A 24,202-nucleotide genomic window follows, 5' to 3' on the forward strand; every position below is an offset into this window, starting at 1 on the left:
TTGGTATTGTTAAAACACCATTTCTTCCCAAATTATTCTATAGATGAAAGAAACCCTGCCAAACTCCCAGTAAGTTACTTTTTGGACATTAGTAAGCCAGTATTAGTGTTCATATTCAAAAACAAAGATCCAAATTGAAATACAGAAAGAAAATTAACGTCAGAAAACTGATACTTTCTGACCGTAGAACTTAAAACATGGTAGCACAGAAATACACTATTTAAATAGAGTCAACTGACTTCTGGGAAAGAAGCAAAGGCAACGTAATAAAATGAAAAATAAAATCTATTCCGTGACCTTCATGTCAATTCCATCTGTCTGTCATGCCTGTGTGGGCATGAGAGGCAGACGTTGGCACTGGGTATCCTCCATCACGCTCCACTTCATTGTTTGAGAAAGGCATGTCACTGTACCAGAAGTTCATAAATCATCTAGACTAGCAGGCCAGCAATCTCCGGAGCTTTGAGGAGCTATACCTCCCAGCACCACAGTTCTGGGCTCGTCTGTCACGCCTGGCCTTTCTTATGTGAGTTCTGGGGATTGGAACTCAGGTCCTTGTACTTGTGTAGCAAGTTCTGTACCCATTGAGCCTCCTCCCTACATGTCATATAGTGACCTTCAACCCTTCACCAAAATTATCCAAAACAGACCAAAAGACCAGTATTAAGATGTAAAACTAGCAAGATTCTATTCTATATGCTCTTGTGGTTGGCCCTGAGTTTGTACCTACCAAAAATGATTAAAGCCATAAAGAATGAATCAACTGTATTTCATTAAAATTAAAGCTTCTGTTCTCTAAAATGTAGTTTTTTTAATCAAAGCTACAGAATAAGAGACTGTATTTGCAAGACATCGAGTTTGACTTAAAAAAACAAAACAAAAAAAAAAACACATCTAGCATACACAAATATCTCATAAATTTCACTAAAAAAAAACCCACCTAATTAAAAACTGGGCAAGGGATGTTATAAGACACCTCAACAAAGCACATATAGATTGGAAGCAGAGCAGTGCATGTTCTAATCCCCAGATCTTGGGAGGCAGAGGCAGGAAGACTGTTAGTAGTTCAAGCCAGCCTGATCTGCATACCCATTTGCGGACCAACTAGGATGACATAGTAGGATCCTGTAGTTCCAAGCAATACAATAATAACAACCCGATGATAATCAGCATATATGAAAGGTGGTCCATATCATATATCATTTGGAAATCACAAATTAAAACTAAAAAATAGTTAGACAGAGAGATCAGCAGATCTACCAGAATAGCTAAATTTCACCAGCCTGGTCTACATAGTGAGTTCCAGGCCAGCCAGGGCTATGCAGAAAGACCCTGTCTCAAAAAAAACAATACAAAACAAAACCAGCTAAATTTCAAAAGCACGGCTTATAAGAAATGCTGGCAAGGATGGGGAGACCGTCATCACTGGCCTACAAAAAAGGCACACCCACTTTGGAAGCACACACGGCAGTGTCTTACAGAGCTGACACAAGGACCATTATGTGTCTGAAAAACAAGCCTAATGTGTACACAAAAACATGCAAAAAATAAAACAAAAATTGTTCAGAGACAACGGTCAAGACTGTGTCTGGTAAAGCACACCTTTCATCCCAGCATGCAAGAAGCAGGCAAATCTCAGTGAGTTTGAGACCAGCCTGGTCTACATATTGAATGCCAACACAGATATGCTAAATGACTAGTAAGACACTGTCTCAAAATTAAAACAAAACAAAACCTACTTCATGCCCATAATAGAGTTATTATTACCAGAAAGACCAGAAAGCAGCAAGAAGCGGCAAGGGTATGGGGAAATTTGTTCACTGCAGCATTATGGAAAACAGTACCGCTTCCAACAACTTCATCTCAGACTCTGAGAGCATGAATTCAAAGATATCCTTGCACACTAAACAATTATAACAACAGTAATCACAAATAGTTACGCTGGATGGTGGCGGTGCATGCCTTTAATCCCGGGACTCAGGAGACAGAGGCAGGCAGATATTTTTGAGTTCAAGGTCAGCTTATAGATTAGAGTTCCAGGACAGTGAGACAGTGAGGGCTGCAAAGAGAAACTCTGTCTCAAAAAACCAAAACCAAAAAAAAAAAAAAAAAAAAAACCCAAAAAACAAAACAGCAAAAAAAAAGTGGAAACAATTCCAGAATCTATCAACAGCTAAGTGAGTAAACATAATGTGGTAAAATTACAAACACAGCAGAACATTTACTCAAAGTAAGCTGAATCCAACCATCAATACAAAAAATTGATGAACCTTGAAGACATTGTGAATAAATAAAGCACTTATAAAGGAACCACTTGCATGTTTCTAGAAGCATTAAAGCACATAGACTATAGATCGATGGGCAACACAGGCTGGAAAGTTGATGAGAGAAACATCAGCTAATAATGGGATATATATATGATATATATCAGAAATATCAGGGTTTCCATTGGGATTATGAAAAGTTCGTAAGACAACAGTGTTGACAGCGTTGGCTGCTTGTCACAGTAACAAACAAACAGGATGATAATAACTTACACTTGAAACAGATAAAATAGTTCACTTTATATATTAATTTATCACAATAAAAAACAGAGACCAGCCACAATGGTGCACTTGTGAAGGCCCAGCAGTTGGGAGGCTGAAGAAAGAGAATGTCACAATTCAAAGCCAGCCCAAGCTACACACCCTGTCAAAAAAAAAAAAAAAGAGTATGGCTTGTGATAACTGGTGAGCCCTAGTTTATCCTGCTAAAGAGAAAAACTCACTAGCGGTTTTCAAAGTTGCAGACTTGTAACTTTGCCTAGAGAAAGTCTCTTCACATATGCATGTAGAAATACTATGTCTGTATATATTAACCACTCATTTTGCAAAATTTTAGAAGTCCAGATTGAGCTGCTGAACTTCACAATAATTATTCATTTGTACTGCATCATGTAGCAAATTTTCCAAAATTACACACTTTTGAAAAAAAATACACTTTTTAGAAACTTCTAGTGTCTGTGTAACACAAAATATGGCCATGCTTTTGTGACCATATGTCCCACCAATTGCCACCCTTACTATTTTTTAGACCTTGGGCTGGCACCAGTATTCAACACACATTTTGCATAGAAATAGTTGCTAATGTTGAATCTTTCCTTACTTAATAGTTTTATAGCATAAGCAAACATGTGAAAGCAATTATTCTTATAATACACTTAGAAAAACTATAATGAACAAAAGAAAAGAAAAGTAGGCCCAGGAGAATCAGTGATTCCTCTGGTCAAATAAGTAACTGCTAGATGGTTTAAATTACCTATTGCACTTTTTGGCACCCAATTAAAACATTTTTTTCATAAACATAAAACAAAAAAATGTATTCATAATAAAAACAAAATTAACTGACTTATATATTTATTTTCATTGGCACATGAAAATACAGAAGTATTTTACATTTTAAAAAATTCCAAACACACTTCAAAAATAGGGAAAAGAAGAGTTCACAGGGCTGGAGAGATGGCTCAGTGGTTAAGAGCACTGTCTGATCTTCCAAAGGACTCGGGTTCAACTCCCAGCACCACCTACAGCTCACAACTATCTGTAACACCAATTCCAAAGGATTTCACACCTTCACACTAACGCATATAAAATAAAAATTAAATAAACTATTTTAAAAAAGGACTTCCCAAGAAACTTTTTGCAGGGAGGGGGCACTGGAAAAAAAAAAAAAAACAAAACAGGCTTACAGTGACAAAGACAGAACATTTAATAGACTCCACACATTGATACATAACTGATAAATTTCCTAAGGTATCCCCGAAATGGTACAATGTATTTAAGACTCTAAGGAAAATTTCATAAACTTCCTTTGCCAAAAAGTTCAAAGTATTTTTTAACTCTATAACCACCAATAGATAACTATTTAGTTCTCCCCTTTTCTTAAAATACTAAAAACTTGAATATTTCAATACCCCATTCTCACCAATGAAGAAGTCCTCCAGACAAAAACTAAACAGAGAAGTAGTAGAGCTAACATGTTATGAACCAAATGGACCTAACAGATATCTACAGAACATTTCACCCAAATACAAAAAACAAAAAAGTTTGTTTTTATGAAAAATTTGTTCGAATTTAATCTTTATTGTAAATTACCTTAAAATAATTATCTTTGTAAATTCCTTTTGCCTAGACTTGCTCTCTAGCCGCTGGGGGTTAGAGGTTTACCTTGAATTCAGTTGCAATAGGATTATTTAAGATCTACTTAACATTTTTTAACAAAGTACACTAATCAACCATAAGTAATTCTATATATTCTCATAAGGCTTAGTCAGTAGGGCTGTGTAATATTACATTTCTCTCAAGCTTCTGGTAAGACTGTATTGCCTTAACATCTTCAAGGTTAGCTGTGGGCATGCGACTTATGTATCAGTGAAATGTAAGAGAAAGTGACAATACCCACAGGTTTTAAGTCTACACATGGCTGCATTTGTTGGAGTGATATTTTTGTGCACTGTGTAAACACTGTCCTTGTATTATTCAAATGCTGATTTCTGTGCCTAGAAAGTTGAATGTAGGCCTACAGGCAGACAGAATCACCTGTCTCAATGTTTTGTAAACATTGTTCTCCATCATTTCTGACTGGTTGAACAAAGAGCTGAATAGCCAATAGCTGAGGCAAGAGAGGGAGGCAGAACTTCTGGCAGAGACAGGGACTCCGAGGAAGAAGCAGAAGGCGAGAGGATTCCTTAGATGGATGCGAAGGAAAAAAACAGGGTACTGGGACTGAGAAACTGAGGAATGGTAAAGAACCATGTGACAGAAGAGAGATTAAACACGTTATGAGAGCTAGTTGGAATCAACAGGGAGCTAAGTCCTAAAGCTGTTATAAATAAATATAAGTCTCAGTGCCATTATTCAGAGCTGGGGCGGACATAGAAAGTCCATATGGTTTCATGCCGTATGTTTTTCTGCTGTCACAGTAACTAATAGTAGTTGGTATGTTCACAAATGAGGACATATACAATAAAAGTGATTAGCTGCCCTGTAAGGGACACAAAGGATGAACTAGAAATAAAGCTTTGTTGATTTTAAGCTTGAGAAGCTTGAGAAGCAACTGTGTGTTAATACCTCTCTAGAGAATGCCACATGAGAACTCAAGTTGTACGGTATCTGCTATACATTGACTGTTTGAAGTTCAGTGCGATATTTAGAGACTTTGCTATTTTCAAGTGAATCAAGATGTCACATTTTACAAAGCTTTATTTTGGTCTAAAGGGCAGCATAATTTTGAGTTCCAAGCTCAAAAGCCATTACATGATTGTTTCACAAAAGCACTAAAGCTACTGTTACATCTTGCAGAAATTACCTGCTAAATTAAATGCTACCTGAACCTACACATTTATCTGCAACTTAAAGTATTCACACTTGCTGCATTTTGGGGGGGGGGGGTTTAGGGATTTTGGGTTTAGAACATTATTGTATCTTTAATAAGAACCACTGAGATTATGTTTGCATCGTAAATGTATTTACACCAAGCATTTAGACCAGAGCCAATATGCTGAAAAGGTAAAAATTAACTTTTTGAGTAACATTACATTATCAACAATATTACATCAAAGATAAAGACACTAGGCATTTATTTACTCAAAGATGAAGTGTCTGTCCATCTACAATATCTGGTATTCATGAACAAACCATTTTACAAAATTGGATGATCACATGATTAAAATTAATAAATCTCAGTTTAAAATGGCACTAACTACTTCTCTTCATGAAACCAAATGGAATACAATCAGGTACTGACCCCAACTTAAGAGCAGTAAGACCTGCGGGATGGTGGTGGTGGCGCACACCTTTAATACCAGCATTGGGACACAGAGGCAGGTAGATCTCTGTGAGTTTGAGGCCAACCTGATCTACAGAGCAAGTTCCAGAATAGCCAAGGCTATACACAGAAACCCTGTCTTGAAACAAACAAAAAAAAAAGTTAGTCTGTTCCAAGCTAGAATTCCAGATCTGCCACTTAACGGCAATATAATCTAGGAAAAAAAACATCACTTTAAAGTCTGCACTTCAATTTCCTCCACTGTAAAAATAAGGTTAATAATAGCTCACAGAGTTACTTGTAGAATGAAATAGTAGCATGTTAAGTAACTGCATGTAATACCTGGTATAGAAATACAAATGCTCCTTTCTTTCCCTCTAGTAAGAAGCAGGGCAAACCCAAGCGAAAAGAAAACCCTACAAAACAAGTACCTTTCTGGCTTTGCTTAAATAAATGTGGACAACTCCTTTCCTTTATTTTCTCCCACCAAGTACATGGATGACCATACCCACTGCTCTGTTTCATCTCCATTCCTTTCCATCTGAGCTAGGACAACAATCCCTTAAGTCCATACCTCCTGTCTCTAATCTTTGTGAAAGTATCCTCCCACTTAATCACGTAATTATCTCAATTATATCACTGTTTGCTTAAAACTCTTTCTTTCCCTCTTTCATTCGTTCCTTCCTCCATTTGATCCTCCTATCTCTATACACTCCACTCCCATGGGATTGCAGGTCACTGGGGATGAAACCCAGGACTGTCTACATCCTAGCAAGCCCCACAGCAAGTGAGCTATGACCACAGCCTTATAAACTGTTGTTTAAAGTTTAAGTAGAGAGAGAGCAACAAGACATTTCTAATTACTTCAAATGGTTTAGATGAAAAAGAATGTATATTAGATGTGGGCTGAGTGAGTGAGTTGGTTTGTTTGATATAGTCTTGCTAAGTGGGTATGTAGCTTGGTTGACCTCAAGCTTACAATCTTCATGCTTTATCCTTCTAATAGCTAGAATTACAAGTTTGTATTGTCACCACTAGTTTTATAAACATTTTTTTCTCATCTATATGCATATATGGGTAAAATAAGAAAGACAGGAAGGGACCAGGTATGGAAGCACACTCCTCTAATCCCAGCACGCAAGGCAGAGACAAGTGGATCTCTATTGAGTTTGAGGCCAGCCTGGAATACACAGTGAGTTTCAGGGCTAGACAGAGAAACCCTGTCTCAAAAGAAAAAAAGAAAAGAAGAAGGAAGGAGAAACAGCAGCAAAATATTAACATTATTAAATACAGACCGTGTGTTTGTAGCTTCATTTTACCGAAACTTTTCCAGTGTATTAAACTTTTAATAACAGTAAAATTAAAAGTGAAATAATGAAAATTAGAATTATATGCCTCATCTTCAGAAAAATAGGAAATAATAAGAATATATTTTCTTGAATATGTAGAAACAAACTCCAAGCATCAAGACGCTCCTAAAGATGACTCGGGAACACTGGCTGCTCTGCCAGAGGACTCAAGTTTGACTCTCAACACCCATAAAGTGGTGCACAACCATCTGGGACTCTGGTTCCAAGGGATTTGATGGCCTCTCTGGCAGCCGTGGGCATCAGGAATACATGGAACACGGGCATAACACTCATACACAAAACACAAAATGCTCATACACATTTTTTAAAAAAAAATTTTAAGAATTTAAATAAACAGGAAGGCTGGAGAGATGGTGCAGTGGTTAAGAGCACTGGCTGTTCTTCCAGAGGACTGGAGTTCAAATTTCCAGCACCCACGTGGCAGCTCACAACTGTTTGTAACTCCTGTCTCAGTGGCTCTATCACCATCACACAGACATATGTGCAGTCAAAACAACATGCACATACAATATAAATAAAGAAATTATTAAAAAAAATAATTTAAAGAAACTGCTAAGAGTGGCTTGAGAGTTAAGTGACAGAAATAGTAGTAAATTAGAATCAACGGGGACAGAGATATGAGGGAACTGTACAAAATTTGTTATACATTATAGAAGTCTGTATTACCCACCCACAATGTTACGCTGAACACCATTGGCTGTATTTTCACCTATGGCATATGGATGCTGTGAGAATTATATGAGACTATGTTCATAAAGCCCTTATTTAGTGGTTGGTACCTGGCATAAATGTAAGCTAGTCCAACTGTTGCTTAAGAAATGATCCTTCACAGGGCTCAGTGGCACACGCCTGTAATCCCAGCACTCAGGGAGGCAGAGGCAGGCAGATCTCTGTGAGTTCGAGGCCAGCCTGATCTACAAGGTGAGTCCAGGACAGCCAAGGCTACACAGAGAAACCCTGTCTCAAAAAAATAAAAAAAAGAAAAGAAAAGAAAGAAAGCAAAAGAAAAGACGTAATTCTTCAGTATTAACAGTGCCATCTAACACAAATTAATTTTAAACTATACTCTAACAATGGATATTTACCCTCTTCAGAAGTAATTATTTATGGCTATGAACTTCAAATACTATTCACTGAAACACACCAAAAAATCTTTTTCACTGGTATAAATCAAGACTGAAATAAATAATACTTGAAATATACATTACTGGCTAGAAAAACTACCCTAGGTATCGCTAAACAAAGTCTTACAACTTAGCAAGCTCCACAGCCTACAGGCAGCCAATGTTTAGAGCCTCCTTTGGAGCAAAGAAGGAAACTCTACCTTGTAACAGACATTGTGCTCCATCCTTCCAGTCCTCGCATTGAACTACTGGTTTCCTGAGTTTCCTGAACCAGGGTCTCAGCATAGAGCCTCTAAGCCGGCTCTTCGCAAGGTCACCTACCCCACACTGATGGTGCGCACTGTCATTGGAGTGCCATTATCTTATCTGCTTTTCCTGAAGCAGAGAGCTCACTGAGCCACCGAGGCTAAATGAGGCTTACATAACAAGAAGTTAGAACAAATCCTGATATATTCTAAGCAAAACTATAAGCAATAATTATCATGGCTGTGCTTGAGAAACAAAAGCTGCTACATTTAAAAACAGATTCTACTTTGGTAGTTTTAAATGTTTTATTAAGCCTAATCCCTAAAATTCATGCCAACTCTAAATCATAGATTCTTTTTTTTTAAGGTCATACTGAAAAAAAAAAATCAAGGGCTAAGTAATAAACTATGTAGCTAGAGGTGAACATGTAAAACACTGAAAATATTGTATATTACTCAGCAAAGTGGCTCCATTTTGGAATATAGTGTGTTTTAAATAATGGGTATCTATAAACTTGGTGGGCCTATATATGTATTTAAACCTAAAATTCAACAGAACTTTAAAACAAAAAAAGTGCACAAGGTCATCTAGACTTTATGGCCTCAGCAATGTACGACAACAAAATATACATGCGCAAAGAACCAATGACCAGATAAAAATAAGTTACACACAAACACACAAAACTTACTTCATAGTGGTTAATGTAATGAAGAAAATCACTTGCTTGTTATTCAACGTATACTTTTACAGGCCTTGCTGCCATTGAAGAAACACTCAATAATCACAGTAAGATTCATCTAAACCAGTCCATAAAACAAACAGACTTGAATGGAGTCGTTAAGCCCTCCACTGCCTTCCTCGGTAAGCATTTAACGAAAAGCCTAACTCAGTGACTTTTGAACAAGAAGCACTGTCAGGCCTGTATATGCACCTGATTTTAACCATAAACTCATTCTTTGTTGTTTGTTTTTGAGACTGGGTATAACCCTGGCTGTCCTGAAACTCAACTCTGCAGAGCAGGCTGGCCTTGAACTCAGAGATCCACCTGCCTCTGCCTCCTGAGTGTAGGGATTAAAGGTATGTGGCACCACCAGCCACCCACAAATTCATTCTTATCAACAAGAAAAGGAGTCATGCAAACAGCACTTTTTCCACTGATTTTTTTCATAATATTCTGTCATTTAAAAATATATTCACCAAAACAAAAACAAAAAATAAAATGACCAATCTGAGACAAATAATATGTTTTGGAGAGAAATCTGAAAGATCTGGTAAGTTAATACTAAAATTTAAAATAATATATCTGTTTATCAAAAATCCTGCTGCACTTTGTAGATCATAAACACCAAAGGACAAGTATAGTAGCACCTATCATGTGAGAGGCTGAGGCAAGATGATCTCCAGCTATATATATAACAAGTTCAAGGCCAGCCATGGCTACTAATTAGCAAGACCCTATTTTTTTTTAAATGTATGTTGAGATGGTAATTCCTACTCAACTTATCCAACACGGATTGAAACATCTACAATGTCTTAAACAAAATGCTAGACCCAGTAGCCTTCAAATGTTTATAGTTACTGAATATATACATATGTATACACACATGTATAATAATTTCGCTATCAAAGGTTTGAATGCTCACAGAAATGTTCTGTAGTACAAAACACACAAGGTGCTTTCTAGGCACAAAGGGGGAGTATACATTATAGAGCATGAGTGCTATGCAGGATGCAGTGAGACTGTCAGGAAAAACTTGTTAACCAAACTATGCTGTCAGGTAGTTTTGTTTTCACCGTGTATCTGATGCCCAAAACTAAGACAATTTACAGACACTGAGCATCATTTCTCTCTGGATCACTCAGACACTTAGCACCTCTTACAAGTAAAAATATTCATGTAGACAGTGACAACACTCTCCATAATTTTTTAATGTACGTATAGTTCCACATTTTGGCTGAAATGGTAAGTGAACAGCCATAAATTTTTATCTTCCCTGATATGTTCATTGATGCTTTTTATTCCACCTCTTCAAATTCCTTGTAATAAACTAACACAGAAAAATGTAACAGTTACCTATAAAATTCATATATAGTTAAGTCCAAGGATATTCTACTTTTCAACTGGTTGTATGGCTAGAATAAATACAAATGAACGACTTCAACTAGGTAATATTATGTGGCCTGCTTAATGTCATTTAGAAGAATATATAAATGTTTGACCTCAAATACTTATTTTGTAGTATTCTGTTCTAAGTCTATATAACACAGCTATTGATCATTTAAAAAAAAATACTAGTTCACTACTGAAAACTCCAGTTCCAACACATTTTCACTTTCATGAAATCCTGTAAAATATAAACTGTAAAAATCCAAATCAGGAGAGAAAGACCTGTATCAGTGGACTTGGGGAGGAGCATGTGTGGAGAATGGGAAGGAAGGGTGGGACTGGGAGGGGAGGTGGGAGGGAGCTACAGGGGGAATACAAAGTGAATAAAGTGTAATTAATAAAAATTTTAAAAAGATCCAAATCACACAAAAAGCTCTCTGACAGAGTTTCTACTTAATGCATGTTAGTAAATGCTATCTTAAGTGTACAATTAGTGGGCATTGTGGCAAATACCTATACCCCAGACTTGAGAGGCAGAGGTAGGAGGATCATACCAGATCAAGGTCAGGCTGAGCTGTATGAACTACAGAGCACAGCATGTCTTCAAACACAGAAAAGATAAAATCTGCAATATGACTATTCAAAAGTATAGAAAAGGCAAGGTAGACTACTAAACACTTTATCTTTTTCATCAATCTATGGTATTATTCTTCATAATGGTTATATTTAAAATCCAAAGCTCCATAAGAATACTAAAATAGGGGTCACAGAGATAGCTCAGCAATTAAGAGCACTTGTTGCTCTTGAAAAGGACCAGGTTCAGTTCTCAACACCCACATGCAGCTCGCAACTGTAACTCCAATTCCAGGGACTCTGATGCCTTCTTCCAACCTCTGTTGGCACCAGGCACACATGTGGTATGCAGACATATATACAGGCAAAAGGCGCACACAAAATAAAATAAAATAAAAATATATTTTTAAAGTACCTAAAATACTATCCTGCTTATTGGAAAGACCACTGGGCAGTATTTTTGAAGTTTCCACACTATTTCATAATCTAGTGGGACTACAGGTATACTCTGAAAACACACTGGCAGTAACAAAACAGCTCCAGTTACCAGTGACTTAAGTCTCGAGGGATACAGACAAGTAAACAGACTATCACAGTGAGGTACAGGAGTACAGGGAATCTCTAATTCAATCATCCGAATTTCAAAATGCTCCCCAAATTTGAAACTATTTAGATACTAGCATGAGATCACGAATGTAAAGTTCTACACTATAATAGTTATGTATACAGGAAACAAAGTGAGTTTTGTATTAGACTGGGTCCTAGTCCCAAGATTTCTCATGTATTTTAAGAAATATACAAATATTTCTTAAAAGGTTTTGCAAATATCTTAGACTAAAAGGCCTAACATAAAGGCCTCAGATAAGAATATGCAGCCTATGTTAGACACTGGGCCATGCCAGTAGGAACCCAGATACACACAGACTGGCACTTTTTCTACACTTAAGGGTTTAAGCAGAGGTGTCTAAATTGCTACCTGAGGAGGAACAGGAGCTCTGCGGGCAGAGTGCTGAGGGTGGGTTCCAGGGACCAACCTCAGCTGTCAGGCCCGTGCAGCATGACTGTTTACCCACTTAGTCATCTCACCAGCTCACATGTCGCAGTCCTTAAACTGGACAGGGAGTCTGTAAGAATTCATTTGCTATTATACTTCCTAATATACATAAGTATACATAACATTTAAAGCATTTTAAAGACATAGCTGGAGCCAAAGAGATGGCTCAACAGTAAAACTGCCTTCCTGCATAAACCTGATAACCTGAGTTCAATTCCCCTAATCCACTGTAGAACAAACACATTTGGCTTTTCTTATTTCTTAGCCTTCTTGGCAGCTGCTATTGGTTGGATGCTGTTCTGCACCTAAAACAAAAAGATGTGAGCACAAAGAAGATGAAAAACCCTCTGGAGATATCATTGTTATGAAGAGTGAAATGTATATGCCAGTATTCAAGCAGACTAGGAGGTAATGAACAAGGGCAATGCAAATCGGCTATCCTCACCAACACTGCCCAGCGCTAAGAAAATCCAAACAGAATACTCTGATATGTAGGCCCAAACGAGTCCAGCCCTATATTGGCAATGATATTAAAAGAGGCCTAGCATCTGGAAAATCCCACAAAGTACATATACTGGCTATCATCGACTCAAGTCATCATGATATCATTAGAAGCATGCCAGAACAGACTGGTGAAAACTAAACCAATGAAGCTTTTCTTTAATAAAACTTGTCAGAGCACAGGGCTAGAGGGATAACTTATCGGTTAAGGGCACTGAATGCTCTTCCAGAGTACCTGTGTTCAAATCCCAGCACCAACATGGTAGCTCACAAGTATCTGTAACTCCAAGATCTAACACTCTCAAATAGACATACATGCAGGCAAAACACTAATGCCCATAAAATAAAGGTAAACAAATAAATAAATAACAAAAAACTTGTCAGTTTGTCTTAAAACAAAAGAAACAAACAAACAATAAAAACAAAACAAAACCACACATTTGGAAATCTAGTATGGTAGTGTGTACCTTTAATGCCAGCACTTGGGAACAAGTGGCAGGCAAATCTCTGAACTCCAGGCCAGTCAGGGCAATATAATGAGACATTGTCTCAAAAACAAATAAACAACACACACAAACAAACAAAAATAAAAAACACACAAGTAGTGGCATATATCACTTATGCCAGAACGCCTGGGGTGAAATTAGAGGGAAGACAGGAGAATTTCCCAAAAGCTAGAGGGCTAGCTAGCCTAGGGTATGAAATACAACAACAGAAATTTGTTCTTCAACAGATTCCTTGCTCAACAAGGAGCAAGGAAGAGAACTGACCACTGACTGCATGCATTCTGTGGCCAAGTGCATGACAGCATTTATGTAAGAACAAAACAGTACAAAACATACAAAACATAGCTGGATATTGTGGCACACACCTTTAATCCCAACACTGGGTGGGTGGAGGCAGATAAATTAGGAATTCAAGGCCAGCATGGGCAGTAGGGTCTTTATTTAAAAAAAAAAAAGAGAGAGAGAGAGAGAGAGAGAACCAGGTGTGATGGCGCAGCCTGTAATCCCAGCACGAAGGGAGTCAGGGAGGCAGAGACAGGAGGATAACTGTGAGTTTAAGGTCAGCCTGGGACTACAAAGCAAATCCAGGACAGCCAAGGCTACAGAGAGAAACCCTGTCTCAAAAAATTTTTTTTAAAAAAGAAGGTAAGGCTAGAGAGATGGCTCAGTGGTTAAGAGCTCTTACTGCTTGCTCTCCAAAGGACCCAGGTTCACTCACCAGCACCTAGGTCAGGTGGTTCACAACTGCCTGTAACTCCAGCTCCAGGAAGATCTGAGCATATACTCTGAAATACTTTGTCTGCTTCATTTTCTAGACTCTGTCTGGCATGTGAACTCCTATCTGCCCACAAGAGTTGAGAAATAACTAGTAAAGAATCTGAAGATATGAAGACCTTTCAAGTCAATTTAGATCATTTAAAGTCCATCCAGATATGCTAAAACGCAATGAATATTGTAATTAGCTTTTAAGATAATTCATCCAGGATGGCTGGTTCTAGGCAACATCTAATAAACACATTCCCACTGAATATAATAATAGTAGTAATAGTAATCTGGACAGGATGCACAGAGCAGGCAGAACAGGTACAGCACCAGACCTGGGAGCATCATTTAACCGCTGTCAATCTACCTTATCCCCTCCAGCCAACTCCCAGTGCTCCAAGCCTGTGCTTATCTGGCAACTTCTGTAGTAATTTGCTCCAAGAAACAAAAAGGAAAAGTAATGCTCAGAGATTGTTGAAGCCAGTATTTACCTTCTCTTTCATATACCTGGTACTAATTTTAGATAATCCCGAAACCACACCAGAGGATAAGAATGGATATTTGTAAGAGGGGGGAAAAAGTTCTTTCTCTTCATTCACTGGAGTGATGGTTCACAGAGGGTGGGATCATGCAACAGCCACTGCTTTTAGCTTAGGTCCCTGAGCTCCTGGCTGATTCTGATGCACCTGTGGGAGTGGACTACAAAGCCAGGCCAGCAAAGCCACAAGTTTCAGGATGGACACTGAGTAAGGAAGTTCTAGGGAGCTGGATTTTCAGAAAATAGCAAAATAATATTTGGCAATCAAGCAGGCATTTCTACTTTAATTGCTTTGCAGTGCTGGTGGTAGATGCAGGGACTGACACACTGGCAAACAATCCTCCACCAGCAAGCTTCATCCTCAGCCCAACAAAACACTTTCAGTAATCCACAGATCAAAAAAGCAAGTCTTGGGGGAAATAAGATGTTTTAAAGAGAGACAGAAATGATGTAAGTACAGTACTCAGGTATGAAATGCTCAAAAAATTTAAAAGGCATTTTAAACAAAATAATATATAGCATATATAAATCTGTGAAATAAAATTACAGTAATTCAAAAGAAAGGAAGAGAAGCAATACCCAGTTCTTTTCCTTTTAGCATCATCTTAATACAAGTCTAACCAAAGAGGGGTCAAAGAAAGGAAACTAGGCCTGGATAGGTAGCTCACTAAGAGCTTCTAGCATGCAGTGCTTCTAGCATACAAAGACACTGGATTCGCTCCCTCTAAAAGTGAAACATAAAACTTCAAAAGTAGAAATACAGAAAAGGGACCAGTGAGTAAGAAAGGAGCTCTCAGATACAGCAGACACACAATCTACACAGGAGGTACCCCTGTTAGTGTTTCTATTGCTGTGACAAAGCTCCTTAACCAAAAAGTAAGCTGGGGAGGAAAGGGTTTAGTAGACTTACACTTCCACATCACTGTTCATCATCTAAGGAAATGAAGACAGGAACTCAAACAGAGCAGGAACCTGGAGGCAGGAGCTGATGCAGAGGCCATGGAGGGGTGCTGCTTACTGGCTTGCTCCCTATGGCTTGCTCAGCCTGCTTTCTTATAGAACCCAGGACCACCAGCCCAGGGATGGCCCCACACACAATGGGCTGGGCCCTCCCCCATCAATCACTAATTGAAAAAATGCCTGACAGCTAGATCTTATGAAGGCATTTTCTAAATTAAGGTTCTGTCCATTCAGATAACTCTAGTTTGTATGTCAAGTTGTCATAAGACTAGCCTGCACAGGGGAAAACCTAGTAAACTTGTAAGAACTTTTATTTTGTGGAAGGTACTATTAAGGAATAAAAAGAGTTTGCTAGAGAATTGGTTCAGTGCTAAAAAAAAAAAAAAAAACAAACAAACAAACAAAAAAAAAAAAAAAACACTTTTGTTTCTCTTGTGGAGGACTCAGATTCAGTTCCTAGCACCCAAAAGGCAGCTGACAATAGTCTATGAGACCCAACTCCCTCTTCTGGCCTCTGTGGGCACCAGGCATGAATACCTGGTACACATATATATACAAAGCCAAAACACTTCATACACATAAAATAAAAATAAATCAAAAAAGAAATAAAAATGAATAAGACTGCAGGAAGCTCTCTCATTATTGCCCGGCTTGCTGCCCTTTGCAGTGTACTACTACAAAATAAGCCTGCTTTCTTAGAAAGAAAGAAGGAAGGAAGGAAGGAAGGAAGGGAGGGAGGGAGGGAGGGAGGGAGGAAGGGACGAAGGGAGGGAGGGAGGGAGGAAAGGAGGAAGGATGGATTTGCTCACTGAAAAATCAAATGTAATCAAAACTATAATACATAGTTCAAACACAAGCACTGACAAAACAAAAAATATCTACTGTTATTACTTTTGCATAGCTGTGACTGAGAACAGGTAAAAAGGAGGAATTGTTGCTTTAAGCCACCTTTCAAAGTTATTGATTAAGTCATGTGGCCCCATGAGATTGGGCAAAATATGTGGCAGGAAAACTGTTCACTTCATTCATGGCACTCCAGGAAGCAGAGAAAAGGGCAGTACAGAAAGGTACCAGGTAAGATACAGACCCGAGGACATATTCAAATGACTTACTTCCCCTTAAGACCAAACCTCCTTTGCATCCCTCCTAATTATGCACTAATAATATGAATCCACCTAAGAATTAATCTATTCATCATGACAGAGTTCTTATGTTCTAATCACCCAGGACTACCACCTTCACAGCCACACCTGTAAGCGTGCTTCACTAATCATCTATGAATTCTTAATCCAACCAAGCTGAAAATCAAAATTAACCATTACAACATTCAAAGGAGTACAAAGAGACAAGAAAGCATTAAGAAATCTGGCCATTTTAATAGAATACAGGCTGATGCTAAGCCTAGTTATGGGAAGGGATGACAAGTCCACAAGGGAAATGACTCTGTAGAGCACAAAGAAATATCACTTATCAAGAAGTATAAATGAATAGTGTGTGCATTAGGATTTGAATATGAAATGTCTCCCACACCCTTCATGTCTCGAGGGCTTGGTTTCCAGCTAATGGCACTATTTTGGAAAGTGCTGGTAGCTTTGGAGGTAGGGTTACCTGGAAGAGGCAGATACCCTCAGAGACTGGAACTAGCAAGGGCCCCTTGCTATCTGAGAGTCCTGCCTGCCATGAGATGAGCAACACTGCCCTGCCACACTCTTCTGCTGCCATGTTATTCTGCCTCTTTGGAAATGGAGGAAGCACATCTTGAACTGAAACAATTCAGTACAATAGGCCTTTCCTCCTTGGTATTTCTAGAGGGCACTTTGTCACAGCAAAGGAAACTTTTCTAGAACTACTAGAAACTCAGATTCTCAGCAGAGGTTCCAGAGATTCTTACAATAAGTAAAGGAAAGAGGCTGATAATCCTAGAATGTCTTCCAACTCAATGAACTATACTTCTAAAGTTAACCTATGATGGTAGAAGCCACTCTTTCAGTTAAAACCTAATACTTTTCTCACTACCCAAAAGTACCTCCAAGTATTTTAAGCTTCATATTTTTAAAAGGTTCAATAAATACAAGATCTTAATCAATGCTATATTATGGAATGTATTTTATTTCTCAAAAGATTGCAAATAATAAGGATATTAAAATGAATTTCAAACTATTAAAACAAAGGTATTAATTTCCTTCAAATATCATTTTGTACAATGAGGAAATCCCTTGAAAAGAAGTGCTCTTTCCATTCAAAAAGTGGTGGTCCTCAAAAGAATGAAAACATCTGCATTTACTTTAAAACTCATCAAGACAGAGTGACATTTTTAGGAGAAGCATATGGCTTGCTGAACAGTCATCTAGAACAGATCTTTTGTCAAGCAGGGTCCTTTTACTTGTGTATGAAGTGGCCAAATGAAGCAAAGAACATATTTTTGAGCCCTAGAAAAGACCAAGAAATAATTCTTCACCTGCCTTTGTTAAGAACACAGCAAAACACACTATAAAAGCAATCATATCTGTACTGGAAAGATCACTTCCCTCAGCTTAAACAATTCTAGGAGAGCCCTGTAACAAAAGAACTCTAGAGAAGCAAGGAACTTTCTTTAAAAATTATGTCCAGCCAAAGATCACCTCCTTAAAAAGCACATTTCCATTATAAAGGATAAGACACTTTCTTCTTAAACTCTGAAGGGCAGAGTGCAACAGCTGTACTATATTAAACCTGAGCTCTTCCAAATTGAAGAACAAGAGTCTCTAGAGAGGAGTAACATGGCCTGCTTTCTCCAAAATTACCAAAATGCCTCCTCTGCCTCTAACCCACCCCCTACCCACGCCTCTGATTAGTATATAAATGAATAATAATATAAATGAATAATTGTTTCTGGAAATCTCCCTTACTCCTCTCCCAAAGAAAGCCATATTTTTTATGTCTTTGAAGATAAAACTTATTAAAACTAGAGGAAAAAAAAAATCAGGAGTTTTCAGCCCTAGCCTCCTTTCAGAATCTCCAAAGCTAAGCCTAGCCCTAAAGCTACATTTACCGAAGCAATAAATTGTGGCCAAAGTACCTGAACACCTCAGATGCATGTAAAGAGTGAGTCTGATGAACCACTGATACTTAAAAAGCAACACACTAAATTAGAGAGGGTGATCCTATTTTTTAAGTAAGTCTAGAGAATGCAGGCAAGAAGAAAAGATTACAATAGTTAATTAATTCTAAATAACTTAAGGCTACATTTAACTATCAAAACACTCAACAGACAGAAAGAACTTGAAACAGGAATTCTGAATTGTCCCCTTGTCCTTACAGAATAGTTTACAAAAAAAATATTCAAATAGTTAGATGAAAGCAGCTGCAAAAAAAAAAAAAAAAAAAGTCACTACTGTATAACTCAATAATAACAGATTCTTTTAAGAATTTCAGGCTATGCAACTAAAAAGAGCTATACGAACTCAGGCTTCAATATTCTTTCAACCTTAAAAGAATGCAAGACTTTATTCTTATTTACATTTACTTTTTATATTTATTTTAGGGTGTTTAATGTGATTCCGTGTGCAGTTCAAACTATGTGTCTGAATAAGTCAAACTATCCTCTACCAAGGAGAACTTAAGTCTTTTCCTTTTGCACCTGTCTCCTCACCTAAAAAAACAAGAACGAGGACATCCTAATTCACAGGGTACTGAAGGAAACTGTAAAAGCAACTTTTATTCTCCTGATGCAATTGTCGTCTCTGAGGCTTACTACCTGTCTGCTAAACTAGGCCTAGTCTTAGAAGCCTCTACCCTCCAGAACAATCTAACCTAGGCCTCTGCTGTGTCCTTACAGCCTCTGAGACTTATTGCTAAATAAGTGCACCCTTTTGAGTTCTTTCTGAATTCTTGCTGGCTGGTTCAACTCAGTTGTTCTGCCTCAAACTTTTCTCCAAGCTGACTGATCCAAACTGGCTTCTCTCACTTCTTACTGAATTGTTTTTCTTAGATTCAAAATAACTCTAGCAATATGTTCTAATCTGGCTCCTTCTCATTCTCTGGCTCATTCTGTCTTCTGCTTCTATCTTGTTCTCTCTCTCTGCAACCTGTCTCTGTAAAACTTCACAGTAAAACTGCCTCCTCTTCTCTCCCCTCCTCTGCCCACCTCTCCTCACCTCTCTTTTCTCTCCCCTCTTTCCTCCCTCCACCCCGTCTCTCCAATTCCCTGTTCTCATGACAGTCAGACATATCCTATACTGTCCAATATTTCTCTGATTCATCACTTTGTCTGCCTATCAATTAGACATTTCTTTCAAACATGGGTGCTTCTTTCTACAAACTACTTTACCATCACCATTTGAGTTTAAAGGTATGAACTATGGGTACGTCTGCATTCCAGCCGCATCACACACACCTAGATCATCTTTGGATATGATGAGATCAGCCATGTTGCTGGATTAAAATTATTCTACTGGAAACACAAGACACAATATAAGAGAATTGTTGACACACCGCTGAATGAATCACAAGAAGTTAGAAAAGTTAGCTATGCTGAATTTGTGCTCACTACAAAAATGATAAAGAGGGATAACAAATTCTATAAGCTTTTTCATTTGAAATCATTTGGATTGGGCACAATCTGTCAGAATTCTATCTTCACCTCATCTCAAAATCTATTCTAGCAAATGTTACTCAGGAACCAAGAGGCTCCATCTTTTCCCATTATGCCTCATATGGTTAAAAGCTTCATATGAAGTCATTCCAAAGAAGTCCTCACATTCCAGAAAATACCCTTCTCAAATCACTCATTTTTAATTTTTAAATAAAACTGGAGCCAGGACACTTGTCATAATATGTTAAGTACAAATTCATTCGTAAAACAATCTTAACATAGAAATTAAAAGAGTTCAAGGTGAATATCCTAAGCGCAGACCACTACAAATAATTCTAAAAAATAATAATAATACATATTGTAGATATTTTTTAATTCTCATTTATGTAGGCTAGTGCCTATCTGGCTCGCATTGATATGTCTCTTAAGACCTATTTATCCATATGAATATACAAACACCCATATACAAAACAAATAAATGTAAACAAAAATATTTAATGAACTAGAAGCCAACCTACTGATCTTGAATATCTGTCTACCAACTTAGACTTTCCTTTCCCATAAAGAAAAGGAAATAAACACAGAACTGATGTCAATCTTAGGACCACTTTCTCACTGGAGGTCTCTACAGGCTCAACTTCATAGTGGAAAGGAGGCTACAAAATAAATACAGAGATTGGGAGCACAAAACAGACTTCAAAAAAAGTCTCATACACCTAATCTTCATCATAGAGACTAATTAGCACCCTCTGTGGATTGTCATACTAAAAGCTATGTCTTAGAAAAACACAAGATCTAATCTAAATGTGAGAAGTGATATGAGGGCAGGGGTACAAACATGCACAATCATATTAAAATGAAGGAAACCTAATGATACAACAAATATCTTAAGTAGCAAGTGTTGCTATTTTGAAACAGAAAACCAACTTATCTGTTAGTAGATTCATATCCTAAATGGGTAGAATGTGTGCTGGAAAACCTGTCAGGATAGCAGGGGTAAGAATGGATGACTAATCATAATTTTACCCTCTTCAGGCAAGGAAACGGCAGCTCACAGAACACAAGCTTAATAGGTAGGCTGCCAACACTAGTCCTGTCAGAACACATGACTGTGGTTTCACTTTTTCTTTTTTACCTGCTGGTTTTTTTCTCTGCAATGGCATTATAACTGAATTCGAATGTTAATGTAATAGGTAACTGCTTCCTTCAATCACTGGTCACTGGTTCCTGGTTCCTCTCTACCGTTCACCTTATTGACCCGAATCTCCCTTACTGCCCCTGAAGTACTGTGCCTCTGCAATTTCCTAAAGGATTACAAAACATTTATAAAAGAGATTTCCATTAATATTTCCCAGATGGGTTGGATCTCTTTCTACTCAATATTTTAAACTCATTATTCTCAACACATACTGTAGGAAGTTTCCATACAAACAAGCAAAGGAAAACATAATTGTCTCAAGTAAGATGCATATCATAAAAGTTAAAAAAAAAAAATGTGGTAGCATGAAGTCGTAATTATTTTCCCTGGGTTTTATTTTTTTTTAAATATGAAACAAAGATAATCCTGTATGACTTATATATGATATTTTCAAATCTCTAATAACGTATTTACAAGCAGAAAATGTTAAGTTTCGATGTGTAGTAATAGCTATCTGTTTGTAAAATACAGTATTATCTTAACTTCAACTACCATAATTCTTGACAAATATACCACTGGTCCTTTAAATTTGTTTTCAGCTCTAGTCCTACAATAAATACATTATTACTAGGACATGTAAATTAGTCCTAATAATGTTTAAGTGGAAAAGAACTAAACTAGCCTTAAATTAACCACTGGAATATTTTATCTTAGAGAACTACTTTGTATTTCTTAAGCTCTTCATATGTAAAGCACTTAATTACAAATATATCTTTTACTAGTATTACAGCGATGGTACTGCTCTGCTACTGCCTACGGAAATGCCTCCCCCCAACCCTTCTTGCAACTCTGGAGTGCTGGGATTACAGTTTATGTGCCCCAAGAACGGGTTTATTCAGCACTGGAGGCTGAGCCCAGTACCTCATAAATGTTAGGCACCCTCTGTATCAACCCATCTACATCCCCAGTCCCAGAACCCTTTTGCAGATCCCCTGATCTTAGTAATGGCAACCTGTTTTTTCCCACAAAACAACCACCACTTAAAACTGTCAAAAAAAATTACCTCCAAAAGTTCTAATCAGCTCATTTTAACTCTGTATTCCCTGTGTGTTTAGCTTAACACTAAATTAGCATTTTGATAGACCCTGTCTCCCTGTTTCTTTTTTAAAGAAATTTAATGGTTTGGTTTGAGACAGGGTCTCTCTACATAGCCCTGGTTGTCCTGGAACTCTCTTTGTGGCCCAGGCTCGCCTGGAACTCACAGAAATCCAACTGCTCCCCAGTCTGGCTCCCCAGTGCTGGCTTTAAAAGCATGTTCAACTGTGCCTGACTTTTTCATTTTTGCTTTTTAAACTACCACATTCTTCCCTCCCCTCCACAGTCTTCCTTCTTCAATGTAAACATAATCTCCATAGCATGCAGCTGTCAATACGAGGCCATGCTTTACAGGCTCAAACCTCGAAAGAAGAGATAAAACACAGTATCTCATAGATTTAAATGCTTGTGTGTGTATATACATGCTAATAATAAATTCATGAAAACAGAAATCTGCAAAATAAAGTAATACTGAGAGGTGGGGGGAGGTTACCACGAAAATGACTCAAGTTAACAAAATAACAATCCCTCAACTATTGTAATAGGTTAGTTAAAATGTAGATGAGAAACCTTCTGCACTTCCATCAACCTTTTTAGAACTATCTCACTGGCAAGCAGATCTGAGTTCCAGGCCAGGTAGGGCTACATAGTGTGATTCTGTCTCAAACAAACAGACAAGCAAAATAAATAAAAATAAAAATCACCTTGCTGCCTGAGGCCGTAGCTCCTCAGTGGAGCGCACGCCTGAAACGTACAGCCAGGGATTCCATTCCTACCACAGAGAAAAAGGAGGTATGCTATCACCTTCCAGTAACTACTACTTTTAACCCCGAATCCCTACGAAGTTTTCCTCTTACGCAGAATGATGAATAAAACAACCTTTCTGTTTAGAAGCTCGGTCGATATTAACTAAAGCCAGGGGAAGGGAGGCAGGGATTTAACCTTCCAGGCTGGAGTGGAGCAAACAGGTGACGCATAGGAAGGGATGCAGGACCTTCGGGGACAAGTCGCCCAGACGCCTCCCTGCCCAGGAGCCGAGATCCCCTTCACCGGTCCTCTGCTCAGACCCTCCCCCGCGGCTGCAGACCCAGGGCTCCCGGGAACCCGAGGCCCCGCAGGCGCCCGGCTGGAGTCCCGGGTAAGGGTCAGCGGAGGACGCCCTCCAAGGCCGCCTCCAGGGCCCAGCCGGCCCGACCTCCGTCAAAGCGGAGGGGCCTGGGAATCCCGAACAGAGAGTCCGACAAGGCTGGTGATTATGTTACCTGGATGGGACTCTAGACACGGAACCTGCAGCTGTAGCCACTGCCCTTCTACCCAACAACGCCTGTCTCAGCGCCGCTGACATTGAGACCGCCGCCATCTTCCTGCGGGTAAACGCCAGGATGGGAGGACGGATCCCCGCTAGGGACTCACTTCCTCCGTTCTCAAGGCAGTGCGGCCGCAGTGAAACAGAATCTTGTAGTGTTTGTTTCCCTTTTGACGTTGGGGGTCTAGAAAAGAGTTAAAAGGTCTAGTTGAAAGAAGTAAGGAGGAAAATGAATGAAAAAGAAAAAAAAAGAAAGAAAAGATTCAGCGGATGTAATTGTTGCCTCTATAAAAAGTAATCGTTGTTGGTAGGGTTGCTTATTTACACTGAGGCTGAGAAGCCCCAAAGAAAAGGCTCCAAAAATATCAACACCTGTAACTCATAATTTTTCAAAGAACTCGGAATATCTGAGGCTGAGCCCACTGGAAGAGCCGGAGGGCTCCTTGAGTCTTTGAGAAACTAAAGTAGTACTTTCCCAAAGTGTTGCCAGATTCTGTCTGCAAGGCTTCAGAACAGGCTGCACCCAGTTTGATGGTCTGTAGTT

The 24,202-nt window shown here is 38.4% G+C and overlaps 1 protein-coding gene across 1 annotated transcript in view; it reads right to left on the reverse strand.

Annotated features, from left to right (window-relative positions):
• The window catches only part of Ndufs4 (NADH:ubiquinone oxidoreductase subunit S4), a 94,729-nt gene extending 70,996 nt beyond the window's left edge, over positions 1–23,733 (reverse strand). The window contains exon 1 of the mRNA XM_055603601.1: positions 23,615–23,733. Coding sequence (XP_055459576.1) covers positions 23,615–23,712 — 98 coding nt within the window. The 5' untranslated portion in view covers positions 23,713–23,733. The remainder of the gene's footprint in view (positions 1–23,614) is intronic.
• Positions 23,734–24,202: the final 469 nt, after the last annotated feature.

The sequence above is a fragment of the Psammomys obesus genome, unplaced genomic scaffold (genome assembly GCF_907164565.1).
Source record: "Psammomys obesus unplaced genomic scaffold, mPsaObe1.curated_primary_1811, whole genome shotgun sequence".
Lineage (NCBI taxonomy): Eukaryota > Metazoa > Chordata > Mammalia > Rodentia > Muridae > Psammomys > Psammomys obesus.